Here is a 27,775-nt window from a genome sequence, read left to right as displayed (position 1 = left end):
TTCCATCATATGAACAATGAAAAGCACAGCTAGAAGGGATCTTTTTTTTTACCCCTCTTCTAGTTTTTACTTGATTGGTTGGAAAGAAAGAGAAGTAATGAAGGGAAGGACCATGAAGATTTTTTGGAATTCCTCATAAACTGTGTTCCAGCCTATGAAGAAAAAATGTGTGTAACACCACTGATGCCACAACAAATTCCCATCCACATTTTACATACATAGGCTTCCATAACCATAATAATTAAACACTGTCAGTGTAAAAATAGCTTTAGAGTGCAGCTTCTGACATTCACTCTCAAATGCTGTACAATTCTAAGATTACATCCTTGTCCCTGAGATACGTGTCCTGAAGAAAAGAGAACAACTTTTAGGACATTTTACTTAATTTATTTTGTGTACAGGTTCAGAGAGAGGCAGGACTATCATTTCATTAACGGTGGCAAGTTATTATGATATTTACATTTAAATAAGACACTGGGACAAATTCAAAAAAGCTTGCAATGAAAAATAGGGGTTGCTTTGATTTAGCATCTCATGCATATTACGTAATATGCTGCAGTATATGAAATTTAGCTAACATATTGAATTTTTCCTCAGACTTGGGGTGGAGGTCTTTATCTGTCACCAATCCCGAGAAAATTTATTTTATGTAGTGTACTCATTTACAATCATGCGCATCAGCGATAATCCCAGAATAAAATAGCAGTAAAATTCCTCATACATCATAAATGGTTTGAGATATTGGAATGATACTTTGGCAAATGATAGCACGCAATGAGCAGAGCATTTCTCCATATGGTTGTTATGTAGAAATTCATTATCTACCACGTTATTCCACCAACTACAGAGTTTTCAACAAAAGAACATAATTTTTAAGGGCCATTGATAGCTGGTGGAATGAGAAATGCTATAAGTTTTGGAACAACATAAGTGAAGACATATGTTTATTTTTGTCTCAGGATGTGCTTTTCCAAGCTATTGTCCTTAATTTCCCTCGGCCCCTCACTTAATAAATCACTGATACAGAATTCTCTTTCAATTGAGTCTGCACAACATGTTAGTGAGGTGACACTGTATAAACTCCACTGCCTTTTGGCAAAAGAAGCATATTTTAACATGGCAACCAGAGAAATGTAAGTTTTACTCAAGATTTGCCATTCATTACACTTTTGTTAATGTTACAAATGCTTAACAAGCCAGACAAAAATAAATCACTGGTTTTGTTACATTTTCAGCAGAATTCATTTTAGATACTAACCAAAGCAGATGATCTTTTTGAATGGTCACCATGCAGGTGTGGACGTGGAGGGGCTCTTCTTAATATTTACAAAAAATATGAATGTACACTTTAATTTAGAATGGCACTTCCCCTCCAGCATTCAGCATTTCTCCTACAGTGCCTGGCCATAATCCCCAGCACTACTGCTCTCCCCATGTGTGCCTTCTGATTGCGCATCTGCCAGCCACATTATTCTGTGCGCACTCTATTTGTACATTAACTGATTCACAGTTTAGTACATTACACTATCTTATCAAAAGTATGGAGACACCCCTACGTAATGCAGAACTGTTCATTAGATGTCATGAGTGGTGAACTTGCCAGTATAAAAAGAGGTGGGAGTACTGTGTTGTCAGTAGAGAAGTAGTAACAGCAGAATAGGTCAATAAGGTTAGCTCAGTGACTTCGGATGTGGATTAGTCCATTGGATATCACCTGAATAAGAAATCCATCAAGGACAGTTCTACCCTTTAAAAGCTATCCAAGTCAGCTGTTGGTGATGTGATTGTGAAGTGGAAAAGCATGGGACAACCACAGCTGACCAAGACCAAGCAGACCTCATGTACTGATGGACAAGGACCATCAAACATTGTGGAAGGTGGTTGTAAAAACATGCATGAAATCAGCAGGAGGAATCACTCGTGTTCCAAAGTGCTACCAACAGTCCAGCTAGCACAATAAATATAGCTAGTAAATTGAAAAGAATAGGGTGCAATGGTTGAACAGCTCCTCATAAGTCACATGTTTGTGTAGTCAATAGCTGGCGATGCTTGAGGTGGCATAAAGAACAACACCATTTGACAGTGGATGACTGGAAACAAGTGGTTTGGAGTGATGACTCATGGTATACCCTGTGGCAATCTGATGGAGCGGTGGAGTAGCAATGTCTAGAGAATGTTAGCCGCCACCACGTGTGGAGCCAACATTGAAGTACAGAAGAGGTGGTGTTATGTATGCTATGGAGTGTTGTTATTGCAGTTAAGAAAATGCTAAATGTGGAAAGATATGAACACGTTTTACAGAATTGTGTACTGCATACGAGCACAGTGGAGTAGCGGTTCAGAGTCAATGACTGCAACAGTATGACAATGCACCTCATCATAAAGCAGCATCTGTGAGGCAATGTTTTGTGGAGAATATCATTCCCAAAATAGACTGACTCGCCCAGTCCTAGTTCAAACCCAATGGAACGCCTTTGGGCTGAGTTAGAACATCGACTACGCTGCAAACACAAAATCACTACCTTGTCTGGTTTCAGCTGTTGGGTAAGTTTGGGCTGCCATTTCTCTGCAAACACACAGACACTTCATTGAAGGTGCCCCCACAGAGTTCAAGTCATCATAATATCTGGATATTTTTGATCACACAATGAATCTTCCATTACAGGAAAATTTTGTTTCAATGGCTTAAACATCTACAGGATCTTTGGGTAATCACATAAGCTACTGCTATGCAAGAACTATTACTATGATCATTTTAGCTTGTTTTGCCAAAAATGGTGTGCTTCCAAACTGGTCTTGTTGTTAGGGATTACAAGGCAGCTTGGGCAGAGATTTGCCCCAGTGACTGATTATTAAGCTAGTAGTAGTGACTCTATCGACAAACATTAAAGTCATAGTTACGATAAAGAGATCTGGAGCCAGAAATATTTAGTTATGTAAAGATATGCAACCTGGTATAGAAGTAAGGTGCACCATTTTCAGTGCAGTGATGATGTTGGAAGTAGCACTCACTTCATTGTCGATGTTCATCATGTTTCATTATATGTAATATCTCAGTGTACAAACTTTCTCATTTCCTTATACCCATTCTCACTATACAAAGCACTTTCCTTGTGTTTTCTTTCTTCTCTCTTACAACATTTTAATTTGTTACATGCCACTGTCCCAGTAGGCATTCGCCATTCCAAACAGTTGCATTACTCAACTTTCAATACATTAATAACTAATTCTATGAGTCAGGTTTTCCTCATTACTGAAGTTCTCGATTTGTCACTTTGTGACTACAATATGACAGTTTTATCACAATTTTCTACGTCTTTCTAATTAGTATGTGTGTTTTCCCCCCGCTATGTATGCATAAGATACTCAACTATTAGGTGATCAAATTAATCTATCAATATTATCTACAATTCCAATATTTTTCTCCTCGAAGTAAGCCTATACTACTAAAGCATTATCTGCAAAGTCATGAGATGCACATAAAAATATATACATGAAGAATACTACCAAACATATTATTAGTAATGGAAGGAAAGACACTCTTAGAGCTGTAGTGTTTTACATAAAAACAAATTCTAAGTAGAAATATATTTAAGAATTACATGATTTTCTTACCATGTGTATGCACTCTCATACAGCTTTCCGTAATATCAGTTGTGACTGTAAAATATGGGACCCAGAGATCTTCAATGTGAGTATCTCCGAAAGTAGAACGTATAGTATGATTGAATTCACGACCAGTAAACATTGATGTTACTGGGTAGGTGAGATCCAACATCTGCCTCCACCAGTGGGTGAGTCTCTGTTAAACAAGAACAGATGACAATATTATTTATAAGATTAACAAGAATGTGTCATTGTTGTTTTCAGTTACATTATTGCGTATAAAAGAAGAAGATTATGCTACCAATCTAAAATTTTAAATCTGAAAGCTATGAAACATTAGTGTGAGAGGTTGGATGAAAACCCACCTCTCACATCTGAAATCTCTTTAATCAGAATTTAAAAGCAAATTTTCAGTGTGTTTATCAAGGTAACTGCAGACCAAGTTAATCAAGGACTTCATAAATGCCTTATGGAATACTACTACATTCAGATTCTTAAGGAAAGGGTGAGCTGTGCCTAATTTGAATCCTTACACTCATCAAGGAGCAAACAGGGCCAGTTACACAAGGTGTATAAGGGTACACACAAGTGGGGCATGGAAAGCAGGATGAAGGAATAGAGGAAGAGAGCAAAGGAAATAATGACGAATCTTCATAACCTACAAATATAATTACAGTGGGAGATAGGTGAAGATATGAGGGGGGCAAGGAGGAAGTGATGGGGAGGGGGGCATAAGTAACAGTAGGACAGGGACTAGCAAAGATTGAGAGCCAAAAAGACTGTGGAACTGCTGACACGCTGTTGGAGGGAAAATCCTCTGATGTACAATCCAGACAAGCTAATCACACCGTTTGTGAAGTAGCCATGTTGTGTTGAGCACCATTTGTGCTGGGTGGTCAAACCTGACATTGGTTGAAGTTTGGCAGTGGCCGTTCATTTGAAAGGTCAACTGGTTAGTGGTCATGGCCAAATAAAAGCCCTGCAGTTGTCATAATAGACTGCAAACATGGAATGAATGCTCCACCTCCTATACAACAGGGTATACAAGTCATAGGACTGCAATAGTAAGTTTTGTACAGGCACATGTAACAGATCTTACACTTTGATCTTTGCATGCATATGACCTATGACACATGTGGTCAATAGCAGGAGTGGCATATGGGCAGAGCATTATATTTCATATGTTGATCAGGGAATGGAATACCATTTTTGGGAGAGGTGTGAATGACTCCTCATATCAGGGCAAAACGAATGGTAGCTGAATACACTTAGGTCTTTGATTTTGATGTATGTAAAAATACTGACTGTTGGCACTGCCTGAAAGTTTGACACCTGCAATTTTATGGGTGCACCATCTTAGGATTCTTGTTTATTCTTTTACATTCTCTTATAATTCTGTCTTGCCTGGGATAATCAGTGGAGATTGTAATTCTAAACTGATCATTAGATGGAGCCAAAATTATAGAACAACATGTGTATTTCTTTGTTTTTGTGAATATTTGCAGAGCCATGTTTCTGCCACACAGATTCAGCTGTATTAACTGAGCAAAGCGCGGGGTTCGACTGATGACTGAAGACAAATGTGCTTAACAGGTGACTTTCAAAAAGATGACAGATTTTTCAGATGATGATGCAGTGAACAATTGTGGCGATGATACGGACTACACCAAAGTATACACATTGGAAAGCAAGATAATTAACGTTTCACAATACTCAGTAGTTTTAATCAGATTCCTGTTAATTCATTTGCATGTATGTATTTATGCAGTATAATCAGAAGACAAAAATTGACACTGAGGCATTTCATTCGCCAACAGTAGCATTATTTCTCTGTAAATTATGCAGTAGATTATGGGTGTGGGTGACAGCTTCTTGTCAGATACATTCAAAGGAAGAAAACTGACAACATATCTTATACTAAAGCTTTTACATAACACTCAAGAGAGTACAGTGTAATTATACTGGATGAGAAGAGTGGAACTTCAGACCACCTTATTTTCTTAACAGTCCACAATGAAACTCACATAGTAGAAAATGAATATGTATGCCCAAAGGAATACAAAAAAGTTACAACGCATGAATTTCCTCTCAGCTGCGTTTCCACTAGCACTGTAGAAAGTAATTACACTGGCCAAAATTAAAAGGTTTCTGGCAATTATGGCCAATGTGTATCAGTGTGAGTGCTCATATATTAAAACACTGATCACAGAATTCTGTTTCCATCAGACTTCAGAAAGTAAGTTGCACATTATTATGGCAAACCAAGTAACTTTTATTGAATCCTGCACTACACTTCAAAGTGACACGACACTATTTTTCAACATAGTCATCAAGTCTCTGTAAACAGTGGTCAGAACACACTATCATTCAATTTATAAATGATAGAAAGCCGCTCTTTGGTCACAAGACCATCGAAGAAGTGCTGTGTAGACGTCCTCTTCGTTGGAAATTCTCTTTCCCCCTGGTGGTCTTTCAGGTTGCTGAAATCACACAGTTCAAGATGTGGACTTCCCAATCAGCATAACTCTTGTGTATGTGGCCTTGGTCAAACTGTTAGCATCATTTCACTACAGCTAGACATGAAATTGCATTTGGTCCATATATATACAGAATTTCATGGTGAATCTGTGGTAATTTAGATGTTTTTCCCACATGAAGTGTGCTGTCGTGCATACTTAATATTTAGAGTGTGTTTCCAGCTGTCACACAACTTTATGAACACTGTGATGTTATCCATACAGCAGTGGAACTGTGTCTACAGGAACCCAAGAACACGTACTTCCTTCTGACAATGTGCCACTCTCTGCGTGCACATCTTCTGAGCGATGGTTGCGGGACTCGGCTGTTCAAATAGGATGTCAAATTAAATGCCTTTCAGCCATCAATTTTCAACCTTATTTTATTGGGCAACCTGCTTCAGCGTTTTACTACATCACCTTCAGGCCCCTGACCGACGTGTAGAAATAATCTACAACACTTCTTAGGGACCTGAAAATGGCATAGTAAAACGCTTGAACTGGTTGCCCAATTAAATAAGGTTGAAAATTAACAGATGAAAGGCCTTTAATTTGACATCCTCATGTGTCGTTCTTGTTACACAATGATCTTAGCATGGAATGACATGTGTAATTTACTTTCTGAAATGCCTAACAATATGAAATTTGTGTCTAAAACTCGTAGTCTGTGACTACATTACATATAATTTCACACTTCAATATAGCTCACAATTTGCTATGAAAAAAAGGATAAACTGGACATGATACACAGCAGAAAAGAAACTGTGTGCTAATTTCCAGCCACCATATCCACTACCTCAAAACACAGTTACAGGCTAAAAGATGTCTAAATTAGATTTTCGCTGCAGATTTCAAGCTTTACATGAAAAAAAAAAAAAAACCAAGTGAACACAGCTGTACACCTTAACGAAGTGACTTATACAGTATGTTTTATCGAGAATTTCACTGCTTATGCAAGTAAGAAGCATGTCACTATGACATATGATTTTTCTTAGTGATTTGTCTGCAAAGAGTTACACTTCCTTTACAAACAAATTTTATAAAAGTCTTATGCTTGCTTCAGAATTCAAAGTTGCAAAATCTGTTCTTGTGGAATCATAAGAAAATCTAAATAGAAATCACACTATGAAGTACAAGAGTCCAAGGAAATTTCTTAACACTGTGTTGGAAAGACATCTACATCTATACTCTGCAAAGCACTGTGAGGTGCATGGCAGAGGCTACTTCTCATTGTACCAGTTATTAGTATTTCTTCCTGTTCCAGTCACGTACGGAGCACGGGAAGAATAATTGTTTGAATACCTCTTTGTATGCGATAATTATTCTAATCTTATCCTCACAAACCGTATGTGAGTGATATGGAGGGTGTTGTAATATATCCCTAGAGTAATTATTTAAAGCCAGTTCTTGAAACGATGTTCTCAGACTTTCTTAGGATACTTTACATCTCTCTTCAAGAGTCGGCCGGTTCAATTCTTTCAGTATCTCTGTGACGCTCTCCCGTGGATTAAACAAACCTGTGACCATTTGTGCTGCCCTTCTCTGTATATGTTCAATATCCCCTGTTAGTCTTATCTGGTATGGGTCCCACACACTTGAGCAATATTCTAGAACTAGTCACAAGAGTGATTTGTAAGCAATCTCTTTTGTAGACTGGTTGCACTTCCCAGTGTTCAATCAATAATCCGAAGTCTACCACCTGCCTAACCCACGACTGAACCTACGTGATCATTCCATTTCATACCCCTACAAAGTGTTAGACCCAGGTACTTGTATGAGTTAGCCAATTCCAATAGTGACTCATTGATATTATACCTCACAGTATATATATTCACTTATGAAATTTGTTGTTAATAATCCAACCCAGTTCAAAAGTAATAGCAGTGTCCACAGCTATAACACCAGGAGAAATGATGATCTTCACTATGCAGGGTTAAATCTGACTTTGGCACAGAAAGGGGTAAATTATGCTGCCACAAAAGTCTTTGGTCACCTACCAAACAGCATCAAAAGCCTGACAGATAGTCAACCAACAATTAAAAATAAATTAAAAGAATTTCTAGATGACAACTCCTTCTACTCATTGGCTGAATTTTTAGATATAAATTAAGGGAGGGGGAAAAAAACTAACTTAAACATTAGTGTCATGCAATATTTTGTGTAATGTAATATCTTTTACTAACCTGACACGTTCCACATCATTACGAAGTGTCGTATTCATGATCTATGGAACAAGAATTAATCTAATCTAATCTATAGTCACACAATACTGCATTTTTTAATTTTGTGAAGGGCAAAATTTTACATTTTTGAACATTTAGAGGAAGTTGCCAATCTCTGCAACACATTGAAATCCTATCAAAATCTGACTGAATATTCATGCAGCTTCTCTCAGATAGTACTTCATTATAGACAACTGCATCATCTGCAAAAAGCCTGATTTTACAATTAATATTGTCTGCAAGGTCATTCATACACAACAGGAACAGCAAGGGCCCCAACACATTTTCCTGGGGTACAACCGAAGTTACTTCTACATCTGACAATGACTTTCCATCTAAGATAACACACTGTATCCGCCCTACCAAAAGTCCTAAATCCAGTCACAAATGTCACTTGATACCCCATATGATTGTACTTTTGACAATAGGTGTAGGTGCGATACCGAGTTAAATGCTTTTCGAAATCAAGAAGCACTGCATTTACCTAGTTGCCTTGATCCAAAGCTTTCAGTATGTCATTTGAGAAAAGTGCGAGTTGGGTTTCACATGGTCAGTGTTTTCGAAATCCATGCTGGTTGGCATTGAGGAGTCATTCTGTTCAAGATACCTCATTATATTTGAGCTCAAAATATGTTCTAAGAATCTACAACAAATCGAGGCAAAGGATATTGGACGGTAGTTTTGTGGATCACTTCTACTACCCTTCTTGTAGACAGGTGTGAACTGTGCCTTTTTCCAAGATTTGGGCATTGCTTTTTGTTCGAAGTATATACAATAGATTACAGTTAGAAGAGGGACTAACTCAGCTGCAAATTCAGTATAGAATCTGACAGTGATTCCATGGGGTCCTGCAATTTGTTCAATTTTAACGATTTCATCTGTTTCTTAACACCACTGACACTAATACTTATTTCATTCATCTTTTCAGTGTTATGAGGATTAAATTGGGGCAATTCTCCAGGGTTTTCCTTTGTAAAGGAACATTTGAAAAATGGAGTTAAGCATTTCATCTTTTGTTTTGCTACCCTCAATTTTAGTTCCTGCCTTATTTGCTAGGGACTGGACACTAACTTTGGTGCCACTGACAGCCTTTACATACAACCAGAATTTCTTTGAATTTTGTGAAATGTCATTTGACAATATTATGCTACAATAGTCATTGATAGTCTCATGCGTTGCTCTTATGACAACCAAATGTGTTTCAGTCAGCATCTCTCTATCTATAGCCCTACACTTTGTTTTATACCTATTATGCAGTAACCTCTGCTTCCTTAGAAAAAATTTTTTCAGTGACTATATACCATGGAGGTTCCCTCCAATTATGAAATGTTCTACTGGGTACATATCTATCCAGTGCATGGTTAACTAGTCTCTTAAACTTGACCCAGAGTTCCTCCACTGACCTGTGCTGAAAGTTTCAAGTTTCGCACTGAGATATGACATTAGTGATTTTTTATCTAGTTTACTGAACATATATATCTTTCTGCTTGTTTTGGTTGTCCTTTGTACTTTGGTAATCATTGTAGCCACAACCACATCAGTCACTGATACCAGTTTCAATGTGGACACCCTCATTGGCATTAGATCCAATATACGTATTTCCCTCATGACTGGGTTTCCTAACTATCTGTTCTAAGTAGTTTTCAGAGAATGCATTTCGTAAAGTTCCACAGGATGTCTTATCACACCGACCACTAACAAAACTGTAATTTTCCGAATTAATTGTTGGATGATTATAGATGATAAGCACTAAGTACATAGTAGCAAAAAGAAGAGGCAGAAATTCAAAGCCGTCCTGTATGGTGGGTTACACTTAAGAAAGTTGGGTGTTGTTTTGTCTGTCCAATGTCTATCAGGGCACTGAACTCTGAAATGTCACAGGAATTCAGTTCCCAAGAAGCTGATAGTGCTAGTAAATTCCTGCATATGTAATAACTAAACAATGAGTGAATGCCTCACACTTCTCAGTTTATGGTAATCATCTGTGGTGATCTGGCAGAGAGACAGAATCTCATATGCCAACTCAGTGGATTAGGACTCAACAGCTTATTTAGCAGAAAGCATCTTGCCAAAACAATTCTAAACACAAGCTTGAAGAAGACAGAAACAATGACAATAATTAGAATGCTCTCAAAGTTATAAGAAGCTAACTGAAGAAGGTATCAAAATATATATAACTAAAATTGAGGGTAGCAAAACAAAAGATGAAATGCTTAACTCCATTTTCAAATGTTCCTTTACAAAGGAACAGGGACAGGTATACACTCGTATACACACACACACATCCATCCACACATATACAGACACAAGCAGTGGAATGTTTCCCTCTATTATACCTACTTCAGTTAGCTTCTTATAACTTTGAGAGCATTCTAATTATTGTTATTGTTTCTGTCTTCTTCAAATTTTTGTTTAGAATTGTTTTGGCAAGATGCTTTCTGCTAAATAGCTGTTGAGTCCTAATCCACTGAGTTGACATATGTCTGCTTGTGTCTGTATATGTGCGGATGGATGTGTGTGTGTGTGTGTGTGTGTGTGTGTGTGTGTGTGTGTAAGCACGCGCGCAAGTGTATACCTGTCGCTTTTTCCCCCCCAAGGTAAGTCTTTCCGCTCCCGGGATTGGAATGACTCCTTACCCTCTCCCTTAAAACCCACATCCTTTCGTCTTTCCCTCTACTTCCCTCTTTCCTGATGAAGCAACCGTGGGTTGCGAAAGCTTGAAATTTGTGTGTGTGTTTGTGTGGAATAGCATCATGCATAATACAAAGTACAAAAATTTATTGAACTAAAGAGAAAACTGTATCATAAATGCTCCCCAGAATACATCATTGTGCATAATATTTGCTTTATGCTTCATTATTCAATACGTAAGTCTGTGAATAAAAATTAAATCAGTTTCTGGGAGTTCAGAACTTTTACAACTAATTTTTCTTCTTTTTAACAGGGCTTTAAATAAACTCCACAGTAAAAGTACTCAGGCATGCAAAAATATTCATCTTCTTCAGTAGCTCTACAGCCCTTGGTGAGCCTTGGCTTCTTCAACAATCTTCCTCCACATTTCTCGGTTATTTGCTGCTCTTTTCCACCCCTAGACTCCCATACTGGTGATATCCATTGTTACCTCATCAATCCATCTTCTTCTAGGTCTCCCTTTTCACCTAGCTGAATGGATCACACCTTTCATCATTTTCTTTGGAATTCTATCCACTGCCATTTGCTCCAAGTGTCCTAGCCATCATATTCGCTGTGATTTCACAAATTTTGCTGTGATTTCACAAATTTTACTATGTCCCTGCCTTGTATTAACTCTTGTAATTTGGCATTCGAGCGTATTCTCCAGCCTTCTTCCTCCCTTATTGGCCCATAGATTTTGCATAGTATTTTCTCCTCAATGGTTCTTAGTGCATTTTTATCGTGTTCTGTCAATGTCCATACCTCTGACCTGTATGTGATAACTGGGTGGACTAGGGAATTATATTTTAGCAGTTTTGTTTTTCTCGTAACAAGGCTATTTTTGAAAAGTTGCATATTTGCAAGGTAATTCTTTCCCTTATAGCCTTTCCAATACTTTTATCATTCGTTATTAGGGCTACCAAGTAGTTAAAAGAGGACATTCCTTTGAAGCACTTCCCATTGATGTTTAGGTTTTTAGGGGTTCTTCTGGCCTCAGATTGTGACATTACCATATATTTTGTTTTGTTTTCATTTACTATGAGGCCAATTTTTAAGGCTTCTGTTTCCTTTGCCCGGTATGTTTCTAGGAGTGTATTGGTATTTTTCTTCCTACTATAGCAATGTCATCAGCATATGCACATATCTGGCTAGTTTTCATAAATATGGTGACTGTTATGTTGATTTTATTTACTACACTGTGGAGGGCTATATTGAGTAGCACAGTGGAGAGACTATCACCTGCTAAGGACCTTTGCTTTTGTTCTTGTCTCTGTCACAGTCATTCTGATTGACTTACCAAGATGGCGCCGGTAGAAAAGTGTAGTGGCACTGTGCTCTCGTCCAAAAGGCAAAAAATAAGCAGTTAGTCGTGTAAAGAATGTGAACAGCGAGTTATGAAAGGTATTTGGTGTGTCAAGTGCAACTATTGGTTACACGAAAAGTGCACGAAAATAAACTTAAAATACATCAGTGAGGATTTTCCGTGGACGTGTCACGCTTGTTTACGTAATGAAACGGCCGATCTTGCAACTATAGTGGACTCCAAAAATGAAATTATAAAATTACTTCAAAATGACATTCAGGCATTAAAAACTGAAATACTATGTTTAAAGGAAGAAAATTCTAGATTAATACTTGAAAAACAGTCCGATGTGGGTGAAATACATAAAACAAAACAGCAACAAGAATTGAAAACCACGTGTGAAAGTGCAACTGCAAATGCAAGTAGTGTCACCAAAACTACAAAAAGTAGTCCTAGGGTTAAACAAGCTCAATTTCAGTGTAAAAAGAATGTTAAAATTTATGGAGATAGTCATGCACGCAATATTTCAGATTGTATGTCTAACTCGACCACAGAAAACGTACGCATTTCATCCGTTATTAAACCTGGGGCAAAGTTTGTTGATGTAACAAGCTCTGTAAACAATGACTGCACCGATTTTACAGAAAGTGATGTCGTTGTTATTATAGCAGGTTCAAACGACGTTTATTGCAACAAGGCCAGTTCATTTATTAAAAAGTTGAATGTTATGTTAATGATGATGTCCCATACAAATGTGATCTTGTCTAATATTCTGGCGAGATTTGATCTGCCCGACTGGTCGTGTGTGAACCGAGAAATCCGATCTACAAATAAAAAATTGAAACATTTCTGCTCCAAGTTAAAAAATGTGAGACTGCTGGACCTTAACAGTTATCAAAGAAGCAGCTTCACTGTACATGGACTACATCTTAATCGTCTGGGTAATAATACTCTAGCAACTGACATCAACAGAGCTATTGAGGAAACAAAAAGCGATAATTCAAATCTTATACCTTGTACCTCAGATGTCATACACACGAAAGACGGAAGTGATAATTATATATGCCTGCAGAGCAAGCAAATGGAAATAATTCCTCACTGCAGTGTCAAGACTGTTGATTTTTTAGGATAAAAAAAGTCCCTCAGTGTTCCCAATTTAGAATCTATCAATTTGTGTGATAATGTTAACCTTGAGAAGGATATATCCTCTCATGATTGTACTAATGTATCATTTTTACATTATAATGTTGAAGGCTTGGGTAACAAAATCGATGTATTTGAGGCCTTAGTTACAGATCTAGCTCCACATGTAATCGTGGTTACAGAGCATCAAAAAGCTAACCATAATATTCAGTATTATAAGTTACAGGAGTATAATCTTACATCGTTTTTTTGTAGAACAGAACATAAAGGAGGGGGTGTTGCTACTTACGTAAGGAAATGTAACCTAATAAGTTCTGTAGAAAAAGTATCATGGGTTAAGGATTATTGTATCGAGAAAGACTTTGAAGCAGTGATCATTAAGTTAATGATTGTATCCGTCCCACTTATTGTGGTAGGTATATATCGAGCCCCTTCTGGTAATCTCTAGGTTTTCCTGGAAGCACTGGATAGTGTATTGGGGAGACTTTAATATAAACTCACTAAGCAACAGCCAGGAATGCAAAGGTTTACAAGACTGCATAAGATCATATGATATTAAAGATCTACTTGGTCATGTGCCCACTAGAATAACTGAGTCAAGCAGCAGTTCCATAGATCATGTGATGACCAATTATGAAAATGTTGTGTCGGCACAGACTGTAAACAGGCACATATCTGATCATCTAGGACAATTATAAGTGATTGGTTGTCTTAATAAACTTAAACAAAACAAAAAATATGAGAATAGAAGATTATTTTCTGAATACAACGTCACCTTGCTAAAGAAAACTTTGGGTCAAGAATCTTGGGAATCAGTTTATAGAGAAAGGGGAGTTGACAGCAAATGGGAAGTATTTGTAAAAATTTTAACTAGACATATTGATATTACTATCCCGGCAAAGAAGATCAATGTAAATAAAAATAAACCTCCAGTAGGCAAACGTGTAAAACTTGATGAAAAAATGAAAAGACTCAAAGAAGGAATGGAGTATATGTATAAGCTAAACAGAGAAACCAGTCTTGATTCATATAAAGAGGATTATATTCATATAAAGAGGATTATAAAAAATATAAATATGAGTATCACAAGGAAGTAAGGAGAAGGAAAGTAGAACATATTAGTAAACAGATCCAAAATTCTGACTGTGTCTCAAAGTCGTGCTGGGCAGTAGTTAATGATATGAGGAACACTGATTCAAAAACTAAAATTAATAATATAGAGTTAAGTATACATAATGATAATTTTTCTGATCCTTATATAGTTAGCAATATATTTAATGATTACTTTATAGATGCTATTGAAAATGATACTTGCATGAAACAGGAGAGGCAGTTTAAATATGATAAGGAAAAGGAACGGGACTCTTGTATGCTACCGACAGTAACCATTAAGGATGTAACAGAGCTAATTGACAACCTAAAAAATAAAAGATCAGCTGGATGGGACGAATTCTCTCCTTTTCTACTGAAAAAATGCAAGGGTGAGTTAGCTAGACCATTAGTAAATCTAATAAATTGTGTACTTGAAGAAGGTGTGTTTCCGAAGAAACTGAAACTTGCTTTAGTTAAACCTTTATATAAAAAAGGGGAAAGAAAACAACCACAGAACTACAGACCAGTTGCCTTAACGTCAGTGTTTGGTAAATTAATTGAAAAAATAATGCTAGAAATCCTAATTGAGCACTATAATATGAATAACTTAATAGAAGATTTCCAACACGGCTTTAGAAGTGGTCGGAGCACCATATCTGCAGCAGTACAGTTTGTACACTGTCTGATGGAGAAAATAAATGAGGGTTACGAAACGGCAGGAGTGTTTTTAGATCTTTCCAAAGCGTTTGACAGAGTCCATCATGGCGCTCTTTTAAGTAAACTTGCTTATAATGGTGTCAGTGGGAAACTGTTGCTTTTAATAGAATCTTACCTTAAAGATAGACAACAATGCACAGAAGTTGTGTATGATAATGGAGAGGTAATTGCAAAAAGAAGATCAAAGATAAGGAACATAAATTTTGGTGTGCCACAAGGCTCTATCTTGGGCCCCTTCTTGTTTATTTTCTACGTGAATGATTTCCCAAAAGTATTAGACACCAGTCATCGTATTACTATGTATGCTGATGACACCTCTGGGGTTTGCTGGGCACGTAGTAATGATGACCTAAATTCAGTGGTACAGAATTTTGTTGAAAAAGCCCAAACACATTTTGGAAAAGAAAACCTGAGGGTCAATATGAACAAAACTAATTTAATTTATTTTAAGACAAGTAGTTCAAATAAAAATCTGTTCTAAATGAGGACATTCAGGAAAATACCTGTTCAGAATGTAAATTTCTGGGATATATATATAGATGACAGACTTTCGTGGAATCAGCAAATAGATCATGTCTGTGGTAAAACAACATCTAGTCTGTATTTACTAAGGAGATTAGTTCAATATTTAGATATCGAAGCAATAAAAATAGCGTATTTTGGGTTGGTGTATCCCCATCTATCTTATGGAATTGTATTGTGGGGTGGGTGTAGCCAATACAATATAAAAAGGGTATTTGTATTGCAGAAAAGAGTAATAAGAACTATGGCAAAAGTAAGACCCAGAACTTCATGTAAAAACCTGTTTATTAAGTTTAATATTATGACTATCTATGTAGTATATATGTTTCAATCAATATTATTAGTGAAAAAAGACAAAAAAGTGACAAACAGGAATATGGAAATCCATGATTACAATACAAGACAAAAATCAGACTTTCATATGGTGAGCAGACGATTGAATCTAACAGCAAATATCCCATTCATTAAGGGAGCAATATTTTATAATTCTCTGCCAAACAACCTGAAACAGCTTTCTGGTAGAATTTTTAAAAACGAGTTAAAAAAAATGGCTTGTATTGAAGTTCCCATACAGTATGGTGCTGACATGATTTGACCTCAGGAATGCTATATTAAATATACTTAAATGATATTTTACTTAGTAGCATGTAATCTATTTATATTGTGTATCAATAATCGAAATGTAATTATTATAACATTGCCCATGCATGTTAAATACATGTTTCGAGCTGTAGGATAAATAAATAAATAAATAAGTCTTATTAGTTTAGCACATATACCAACTTCTTTCAGTACTCTGTATAGTTCTTGCCGGTTTATGCTGTCAAAGGCTTGTTCGAAGTCGATGAATAGGAAATGCAGACCTATATCATATTCATAGAACTTTTCCATCATTTGTCTTATCACAAATATTTGATCAGTTGTCCTCTCTCTGGTCGAAAGCCACACTGATATTCCCCTAGTATGCCTTCTGCACACTTCTGTATCGTTTCGTTTAATATGCTTGTGAAGATCTTATAAGCTGTGCTTAGGAGTGTTATACCTCTAATGTTTTCACGTGCTGTTCTGTCTCCTTACTTATAAATGGGGATTATTATTCCAATTTTCCAATTATCTGGCACAGTTTCTGTTTCTCATATATATGATATTAATGTGTGCAGTTCCTTTATTACAGCCTCACCACTAGTTTTTATTAATTCAGCAAGTATGCTGTCTTCCCCAGGGGCTCGATTGTTTTTTGACTTGTGCACAGCCTGGGAGACCTCTTGTAGTGTTGGCTTTCTTGCCTCATTGGTTTCATTGTCTACTTCCAACTCCACTCTTTCCTCCTGTGTGGCTGTCTCTTCATCTTCTAGGCTGGTGCTTAATGTAGCTTTGAAATACTCTGCCCATCTTCCCACTATCTGTTCTTCCTCCCTTATAATTTTCCCATCTTTACTGGAACAGGCCATTGTTTTTGGTTTGAATCATTTTTCCTGTAGCATTTTGCCTGTAGCATGATAGAACTTTCTTATTTCACTCTGTTCCTTTAATTCTTCTAGTTCTTGAAATTTCTTCTTATTCGACTCTCTTTTCTTTCTCTTGCACAGGCTGTTAGCTCTTCTCCTCGATTCTCTTATTGTTCCACATTATTTCTGGTTTCTCTCTGTAACACTTTTGTTCTTGCCCTGTTCTTTTTCTCTATTTCTGACCTGCAATCTTCATCAAACCATTCCTGGGTTCTTCTATTCCTTCTTATGCCTGTTATTTCCTCTGCAGCATCCTTAATGGCTTTTTCAATCCTGTTCCACTTTTCGTCTACTTCTACTGTGGTCTCTTAATTGCTCAACTTTCTGCTTAGTGTTACTTGGTATTTTTTTACCTCATCAGGGATGTTCAGTTTGTCTGTATTCCATTTCATCATCATTCCTATTCTATTGCCATTTGTTAGTGACAGTTTCTCTCTCAAGACTGATTTTATCACAAAGTGGTCTGAATTACAGTTTGGTCCTCTGCAGCTCCATACATCCATAGCTGATGTGGAGTGGCATACAATCACTAAAATATGGTCAATCTGATTGACTACTCCATTGGCTGCAGACTTCCAAGTAACCAGATGGATCTTTGTGTGTGGAAAGCAGGTACTTTTAATAATCATATTATTCCTTGCTGCGAATTGGCATAATAAGTCTCCATTCTTGTTGTTTTCTTCATGTAGTGAATATTTTCCAGAAACTCCATATGGGTGTTCATTCCTCCCTATTTTTGCATTAAAATCTCCTATTGCTAGCATCAGGTCATATTTAGGTACTGCGCAGCATACTTTTCCAAGCCAATTATATTCTTTTTCCTCTGTTGGTGCATGTGCATTAACTATTGATATATTCCTAAATTTCCCTCTTAGTCTTCTGAGTCTGCACATCCTTTCATTTATGGGTTCAAATTCTAGAAGGCTTTTCCTAACTTCCCTAGTTATTATAAACCCCGTTCCAAGTTGGCCTGTTCTTTCTTCTGGTCCACTATATACCAATGAATGCTCAGGTTTATCTATCATGCAAAAATATTACTACAAATTAATATGCGGGATAGAAGTTTTCTAAGGATGCAACAGTTCGTCGTCATCATCATGTGTGATATGGTTCTCCACACTAGCCTATCATATGAAAGCCTCTACATCTCTGCATAACTGCTGCAACCTACATCCATTTGAATCTGCTTACTGTAGTCAATCCTTGGTTTCCCTCTACTGTTTTTACCCTACACTTCTTTCCATCGCAAAATAATAATTCCTTCATGCCTCCGGTTGTGTCCTATCAACCAATCCCTTACTTTAGTCAAGGTGTGCTATAAAAATCTCTTCTCTCCAATTTCATTCAGTATGCTTTCATTATTTGTTTGATCCACCCGTATCATCATCATCATTTTTCTGCAGTGACAGATTTCAAAAGCTTCCCTTCTCTTTTTCCTGAACTGTTTATCATGAATGATTCACTTTCATACAAGGCTATACTCCAGACACTTTCCGAAAAGACTTTCTAATACTTAAATTTATCTTCCACGATAACAAAATTATATTTTTCAGAAATTCTTTTGCATAGCAATAGAAATGCATGAAAATAGGAATAGAGGGAGGGAGATGGGGAGGGGGTGGGATGAGGAGCAGGAGGAGATTGAAATGAAACCATAAAGAGTTTCTGTTCTGTCTGGATGCTGGTGGATCAACTGGTGCTGCAAGGTAGCTGCAGCACCTGAGCGAGTGGTGGCTGTTCGATTTCCAGGCCGACTGCACTGCTCTGGATGATGACGTGGTGCTAGCAACTGTAGTATCACAGGCATATTGTGTCTTGTGGTTGCCTGCATTTCGGTGGCATCTTCTGTACTTAAATAGGTTGGTTTGCACCAGTCAACAGACACTAACGTGTCTACCTTTCTAATGTGGAGAGTGGGTGTCCTTCCATTTCTTATCTTAACCATGTAAGGACAATGACAGGGAGGCTAAAGTGATCTGAGAAGTTTGCGATGTTGGAAGAAAATGTGTTTCATAGTTTCTAGGCCTTTAAAAACAAATTCAGCTTGTTTTCTATGAAGTGTTGTTCCACTCAATCGCATAGGCTCCATTTGTCTTTGGAGTACCATGGGGAAATTTTGAGTAGAGTGTGGGGGCTGAGATGTGGTTTGAAAAACACTCCTGGTGAATGTAGAAGTTCACCATAGACCAATGCTGATGGAGAGGCCTGCAAGTCTTCTTTTAAGGCACTCATTGCAGTATCGTCACTTTGTGCTGCTACCAGCTTGGTGAAACCCGCAGGTGTGGAAATGGTTTCCACTCTAGACAAAGGATTGGTGGAGACGTTTTTCAAACCAGAAACAACATCTTAGTAGTCCTGTCTCTTACCGCAAAATGTTGTGATAGGTACACTGGCTGGTGTTGCTGGCAGATTTGCCTGCCAGGCATGAAATGCCTCTGTTCATGTTTTCCGTACAGAAACACAGTGATCTGCACCTACATGCTCTGTTGCCAGAATGACTCATGCTGGTCTGGTGAGGGCGAGGAGTGCACACTGCATCATCCATGAGATGCTATGCAATTTTGTAATTCGTGCACAACAGGGGCTGCGAACCGTCTTGTCAACTTGTCGAGATGTGAGGTGATATAGTCTGTCCTGTTCCTGCCAGACATCGCAGTAAAACTTGCTGAGTGCTGGCCTCAGATACTGTATCCAGTGTCTATGCCAGCTTGCTCGAGTTTGACTCTTGTGCTGCCAAGAGTAGGGTGCGCTGCATCTTGGCAACTGAAATCCATCTGAACTGTAGGAGTGGGTGCAGGAATTTCTGGTCCAGCCAGGGGTGTGGAGGCATTGCAAGAACTATGACGGCTTTCAGTCACCAATTTTATCCCTCTCCAACAATTAAGCAAAGCATTACGTATTAGCAGGGGAAAGCCACTGAGTGAGCTTGACTTTTAGTAACTCACTTTGCAGACGCAGACGGGTTTGTGATGACATTACTAACCTCACTGGAAGAGTGCCAGTCCAATAGAGTCACCATGTGTACATATTTGGTGGAGTCTTGCGTTATCCCAATGGTGAGTAAATGGATTTCTACATTTATGAACTGCAGTGGTGGACAGTCCATCCAATGGGCTGGTACTTTACGTGCCAAGTGGTTCACCTGCAGTGTTGGTTTAGTATCAGAGGATGGTGGAGGATAATATGAATATTTGGACTTGTGGCTGTGGGCAGGTACAAGAAGGGTTACACTCAGGACACAGGTCAAGCTGGTGTTGGCCACAGACAGGTTGTCGTCTGGCTATGCCAGGTTGCCCAGAGACATGCTTTCCTGGCCACGTGACTGCAGCAACTCCTGTGATTGTACTGCAGGTAGCACTTTTGCTTCCAGTCATGATCATAGTTGCTCCTGGTACTGCTCTCGCAGTGAGGTCACCTCTTCCATGTGCTGTCACTGCGACTGCACAGTAGCTGCTGCTGGTGTTGTAGCTGTTGCTGATGCCATTACTATTGCCGGTGTCATAATTGTTGCTGTAGTAGTAGTAGTAGTTGTTGTTGTTGTTGTAACTATCCAGTGAAAATTTTGTTAGGGTCACCCCTTCATAGATAGTTAACACATGGCACCCTTCACTTACAGATAATACTTTTTACTGGTCTGTAGAAAAACAAGACAAATGACTACTATCATATATAATATTGTCAGCCCACTGGGTAACAGGTGCCTAACAACTGCATACATTATTATGCAATATTGCAGTGCCTGTGTAACTCAGAATTATGATGCAACGTTCCTTTGGACATGTATACATGTCTGAAGGAACACAGGGTTGATGACATACGGAAGTTCTGGTCTGGCCATGAGTCATGCTCAGATAGCCAGGTGGCGACCGCTCACAATAAGCAGCATATCCAGGTTCGAGCCCCGGTCTGGCACAAATTTCATTGTCATCATTCCATTCTACAGCTGACTGTTATCCATATTCACAACTGTGGATACACTTAATTACAAGCGATCTACTGACAGCTGCTGCGCATGATCTTTCCAGCATTGGTCATTTGTGATGCTGCAAACAATAGGTGTGGAGTAACACGAAAGCTGAGGTTGATACAAGTACATTATTTGGGTTTGTAGAAGTTCACAGCAATTTATTATGTAAATTTTGACAGGTGCATGTGCATAATTATTCATACTTTGCATAATTAGTTTGTACTTCATACAAAATTAAAATGACAGTTTGTTTCTCCTCCATATTTATGGCAGATGGGAAACTGCATAACCAGCTGGAGGAACAGCTATTCAGTATATGTGACACATTATCAATATTTGATGGGGCAGTAAACATTCTGCCTTTCTTGGGTCTAACATATGCAGTTTCCTATCTGTAACAAAGTCTCCTAATTAAGCAAATGCACGACCATACCTTAGACCAGTCTCGAGCTTTCTGCGTCATTGTAGTGACATCCCTCTCCATGCACCACAGAGCACCCATGAAGGCACCTATGCTAACACCTCCAACCATATCAATTGGAATGCCAGCTTCCTACATAGAAAAAAAAACACACATTGGAACTCAGAATTGCTTATAGTAGTAGTATTTTAGACGAAAACATGATCACCAAACTAAAATACAGTGACAGAAGAATGGGTTTTAATAATCAATTCTAATCAATTTACAATATTTATGACACATTATTCATGGCAAGCAAGACATCTTTAAAACTAGAATTCAGTCACACACACTTGCCTAAAAATTGATGAGTTGGACACCCTAAGTATGCCCTACAATCTTCTATCTAAAAATTCTGAAACAACTTGAGGCATCACCAAAACTTTAAAATAAATTCCAAGTTCATTTCATTATAAAGTACGACAGATGGCAGATCAGCCAGTAAACTAGTTGCAGCCCTCTTGTCATGATATAACATAAATTTAGTTCTGGCATAAAGAATTTTTTATGGCAGAAGTACCACACAGTGCTGGGAATATAATGTGACTGCCACTGCTCACAAATCTCTGGTGAAACCACTAGTGAGGTATCATATAAGTCACTGATGAATGCAGCAATACCCTCCACCTGTCTCACTAGTGAGGTCATCATCTTTGGCGGGAGGTGTTCCAAGGTTTGCCACGTGCCTCTGGAGGCAAATACAAAGAGGTATTACCAGTCTCAGGAGATCTAGTTCTTCCATGTAGATGCCGAACCCACTTAATTTCCACTGTACAACTGACAATATCTTAGCAGTGAAGTCCTTCCTTACCATCTAGATAAGTGACCTGTGATTGTTACCTCAGGAGTTGAGGAACATTTTGATGATCCCTGATAAACATCTACAGCCATTCCACTAGTAACTGATCAGTTGCCTTTAGCATCTGATGACACCAAGTTATCAGATGTTTTACAACAAGCTACATATGGATAATCTCTCATTTTTGACTGCTATAAGTGTAGTTTTGGACAGGGACACACTGTTTTTGGTTTTGTCTTGTTTACATGGATGAGTCTCCATATTAGTTTCATTTTGCTTTATTTGCTGAGAGGAAACACTGTACTTTTACCAATAGTGGAATGGAAGAGGAAAAGGGGGGGGGGGGGGAGGAGAAAGACAGATAGTGGGAGAGAGACAGACTTTGGTGGGGGGAGATAGAGGGGGGGGAGAGGGAGAGGGAGAGGGAGAGGGAGAGGGAGAGGGAGAGGGAGAGGGAGGGGGGGGGGGAGAGAGAGAGAGAGAGAGAGAGAGAGAGAGAGAGAGAGAGAGAGAGAGAGAGAGAGTATGGCTGTAAGGTAGGGGCAGGGAAAACAGCCTAAGAGATGGTACCAAGAGGGAAAAATGAACAGAGGAAAATATTGGGAGGGGAGGGGGAGACAGGAGAGTATGAAGAGGACTGGAAATGGTAAAAAAAAAGGGGGGGGGAGGGGACAGAATGGGAAATGTCAGAAGGATCATAGTAAGAAAACAGAAATGCAGAACAGGGCAGGTACTATTGAAGGAACAAATGAAGACTTAGGTTTTGCGTCTCAATAATGAGGTCGCAAGAAGCAGTACAAGCAAGAATTGTATAAGGATGGAATAGGAAACTGTCTATATTGTTTTCAAAGGAAAAACCCTAGCATTCGACTAACGTGATTAAAAGTTATCACAGGAAAGCTGAGTCTCTATCACCAGACAGGGGTTTGAGACACAGTCCACTTGAAAGTGAGTCCACTGTTTTAGCCAATGAGCAGCCTTGTTTCATAATATGAGAAGAGAGCAGCAGGAGTAATAAACATGGATGAGAGAGGGATGCGGGGAAAGAGGAAAGTGAATATGGTGGGAAACACCACACAGCAGTGGTGATGTACATTGTTCCCAGTGAGGAATTCAATCTCTTCCCTACAACTGAGTGTGTGTGTGTGTGTGTGTGTGTGTGTGTGTGTGTGTGTGTGTGTGTGTGATCTGCCTGACAACCAGTTATCAGTTTACAGCAGGATTCCACTGACGAAAGATAAACCCCTTACTTTAGCTAAAATACATTGTCAGAAAAAGGAGGGAGAACTGATACTTATACAGCCATCACTGAAAGATAAAGTTATTCGAGTGTGTGGATTGTTTGAAAAGCCCACACAGATATTTATATGGGAAAACTCAACACCCCTCCGCCCCCTCCCCACTCTGGCATCACCATTCTAAGGATGGGAGAAGAAACTTTGACAAGCAAACACAAATGCCAACAACTAAGACCATAGATTACTCCAGTCACAAATTTCTTATGGGAACAACGGAGGCATTCTCTGGAACGACAACTTCAGTGAAACATACTGAAATCAAGATTTAGAGATTTCAATCAAATATAAATGGAAATCAAGATTTAGAGATTTCAATCAAATATAAATGAAATATTATATTGTCAGAATATATGACATGACAGTGTAACATTTAAGGCTTACTGATAGCTCTGAAGTGATAATTTAGTACCAAACTTAAGATGCTCTTCCACAAATCACTGTATAACATGAGGGGGGGGGGGGGGGGGGGCAAATTTTCCATATTTTACTATTAAATTAGTTGTTAATAGTAGCAGTCCCAGATCTTATTCCAACAAAAGCTATAAACAGAACACATACATTCTTCTTTAAAAACTTATTATTAACAATATCTGTCACAATGTGAAATAAATGCATTTTTTCAATTCAAATAAGGAATGACTTTATCTCAAATGATATTCAATAGTCTTTGCATGGTTACGTATTCATTTTCTTCAGCATTGGCAATGTACATCCTTTTATTTCTATTATTATTATTATTATTATTATTATTATTAGATAAGGAAAGAATGTTCCTGCAATGAGACTGAAAATGAGTTTCTGTTGTAACACAACATAATGTATTTTTGGGTTTCACTCTGTGTTTTTTCTTTTCTTTGGGTCTCTTGTCATAGGATTGTGATACTGCTACTGTCCAGTCCTCAATAATGTCCATTGCTACCACTTCAAAAGAATGCTGGATTCTTTCTGAAGCTCTGAAGCACTTTCAAACTGGCACACATTCTAAATGTTTTCAATCAATATATCTTAGAATTTTTTCATATATGCCGAAGTAGTGCTCTCACTTACAGAGTGACCCCTAACTGGAACATGTATGGTTATGTTTTTCCATTCTTTATCCTCCGCATGAATCTGATAGATGTATAATAGTCTTAATATGGTTTGGATCCTGGAGCTTAGTAATTACAAAATCATATAAAAGGAACAAACAGAATTTGATTTTTTTCTGCACCTTCTATAAAACAATGAAATTTACTTGACTGGTTATTGTGAAAGGGAAAATGAAGTACATAGATCTGTGCAGTAATGTTTGGTTTAGGCAGAAGCAAGTTCTGTGCATAATGAAACTTGAGCATGTTTCTGTGCCTATGGAGTATTGCTTCAGTTGTGCATCTGAATTACTGATTTCTTGTTCAGAAGGTTACAATACATAGTAATCAATGTAAAATTGAGTAAAATGTAAGTGACATCTGGCATTCCTCAAGGAAGTGTAGTACGTCCTCTGCTGTTCCTAATCCATATAAATGATTGAGAAGACAATCTGAGCAGCCCTCTTAGAAAGTTTGCAGATGATGATGTCATTTACCATCTAGTCTAGTCATCAGATATCAAAACCAACTGCAAAATGACTTAGGCATGATATCTCTATGGTGCAAAATGTGGCAATTGTCTCTGAGTAAGGAAAAGTGTGAGGTTATCCACATTAGTGCAAAAAGAAATTAGTTAAATTTTGGTTACACAATAAATCACATAAATTTAAAGGTTGACAATTCAGCTAAACATCTAGGATTTACAATCATGAAAACTTAAATAGGAACAATTACATAAATAATGTTGTGGGAAAGGCAAACCAAGGATTGCATTTTACTGGCAGAAAACTTAGAATATGCAACAGATCTATTTAAGAGACTGCCTACATTACACTTGTCTGTCCTCTACAAGAATAGTGCTGTGCTGTATGGGACCCCATAGGATAGGATTGATGAAGGACACTAAAGAAGTCCAAAGAAGAGCAGCTTGTTTTGTATTAGCATGAAATAGGAGAGCGAGTGTCATGGATATGATAAGCGAGTTGAGATGGCAATAATCAAAACAAAGGCATTTTTCATTGAGGTGAGATCTTGTCATGAAATTTCAATCACCAATTTTCTCTCTGAGCATGAAAATATTTTATTGTCACCAACCTACATAATAGGGAGAAATGATCATGATAATAAAATAAGATAAATCTGAGCTCATACAAAAAGATTTACGTGTTCATTTTCCCCTCGTACTGTTAGAGAGGAATAGTCTGAAGGTGGTTCACAGAACACTCTGCCTGGCACTTAAGTGTGAATTGCAGAGTAGTCATCTAGATGTAGATATGTAGATGAAGTTTGGCTGACTGCATACACTTTTCCTCTCTCTCTCTCTCTCTCTCTCTCTCTCTCTCTCTCTCTCTCTCTCTCTCTCTCTCTCTCTCTCTCTCTTTTAATTATTATTGAGTTGAGTCTCTATGGACTGCGTGGTAACAACCAACTTCACTCTAGAGTCTAGTGTCCAGGTCTTGTTCCATCTTTGACTTCCTGCCAGTATCTTCTGAACCCACCAAGAACTGCCTGTTTATGCTCTTCGGATAATGGTCCTCTCATCTTTTGGATGTTGATGCCATTTTAAAATCTTGGTAGTTGTTCACCAGTCTTCTAAATTTGTTCCTGTCAGGAATTTCTCTCTCTAAAGATACCAATCTGCCTAAGATCTTTTTCACATTCTTCAAACCATCTTGGCCTTCTTTTCTTAGATTGGATGAAACTCCATATTCATTTTGTTAGTCAATCACTGTCCATCCTCATGAGATGACTGTAAAATAACAATCGTCTCTTCTTCATGGATGCTGTGATAGGTTTTGGATGCATATAAGTGTTTTACAACTGTATTATAATATCGGAACTTGATGTCGATGGAGTCATGTGCCTTCTGAAATTCAACAAACATGACCACGTAGTTATTTCCTACAGTTTTTTGGTACCTGATGATGTTCTTCAGGTTAAAGATCTGTTCTGCGCAAGAACGGCACTTTCGGAAACCAGTTTTATATTTCACAATCAGTTGGTCAAGATGACCTTCTATTCCAGGCTCATCCAAGAATTGCGCCCGGCGGGCGCGCCCGCGCCCCGTGAGCGCAAGACAGTGTAGTTCAGCATCCTGTCCGTGACCGTGTGTCGCTAGTGTCGCCATAGGAGGGAGAGGGAGAGGGAGAGGGAGAGGGAGAGGGAGAGGGAGAGGGAGAGGGAGAGGGAGAGGGAGAGGGAGAGGGAGAGGGAGAGGGAGAGGGAGAGGGAGAGGGAGAGGGAGAGGGAGAGGGAGAGGGAGAGGGAGAGGGAGAGCAAGTGAGACCGCACAGCGCTGCTCTGCGCTGGACTGCCCCGCGGTCAGATCTAACCTAAACAAAATATTCTATCTTAGAATTAATTTTATGTAAGGGATACAGAGTCTCATTCTTACTGTTAGTAGTTACAAGTAAGCATTTTTTGTTATATTTCGTGCTACAATTTTTGTATCTCTTTTCAGAGTTTAGAAATCGGATCCTTAGTTTGTTGTTTTGTACGTAATAATTTTAACTAACCAAGTTTGAAAACTTATTAAAATAGAATTAAGGTTATAAAGCTCTTTAATTCTTACAGTTAACATTGTTAAAGAAGACAAGTAACATTTTACTCGTTTCTCTTTTTCGAGGAAACAATTTTGTCTAGGTTTGGTACAATATTCCGTAAGACTGCTAACCTAAAAGAATGGGTCAAATTTTTATCGCCAAGGAATGAACGGTTCTTAGTTTTAGGAAGCTTTAAAAGAGAGAAAAAGCGCTCACAAATATACGTGGCACCAAACATTGAGAGAACTTTGGCCGCGTGCTTGTGCAAAAGAGACAGCTGTGGAAGACAGCTGTAAAAGTCATCCAGAGTTTTACACATAAGAAAGCGGTCCTTTAGGC

The 27,775-nt window shown here is 38.2% G+C and overlaps 1 protein-coding gene across 8 annotated transcripts in view; it reads right to left on the bottom strand.

Moving 5' to 3' along the window:
• The window catches only part of LOC124723161 (neuropathy target esterase sws), a 201,895-nt gene that overhangs the window by 47,588 nt on the left and 126,532 nt on the right, over nt 1-27,775 (bottom strand). For all 8 annotated transcript variants that reach the window (XR_007006522.1, XR_007006521.1, XM_047248357.1 and 5 more), the window contains exons 20-21: nt 21,703-21,822; nt 3,616-3,802 (exon numbers count right to left, since the gene is read on the bottom strand). Coding sequence is in view for 6 of the 8 variants with exons in the window: in XM_047248357.1 (XP_047104313.1) it covers nt 3,616-3,802; nt 21,703-21,822 (307 nt within the window). In the remaining 2 variants the exon portion in view is untranslated. The remainder of the gene's footprint in view (nt 1-3,615; nt 3,803-21,702; nt 21,823-27,775) is intronic.

The sequence above is a fragment of the Schistocerca piceifrons genome, chromosome X (assembly GCF_021461385.2).
Source record: "Schistocerca piceifrons isolate TAMUIC-IGC-003096 chromosome X, iqSchPice1.1, whole genome shotgun sequence".
Classification (NCBI taxonomy): Eukaryota; Metazoa; Arthropoda; class Insecta; order Orthoptera; family Acrididae; genus Schistocerca; species Schistocerca piceifrons.
Note: the sequence above shows the minus strand (reverse complement) of the source record. Positions and strands in the feature narration are given on the sequence as shown.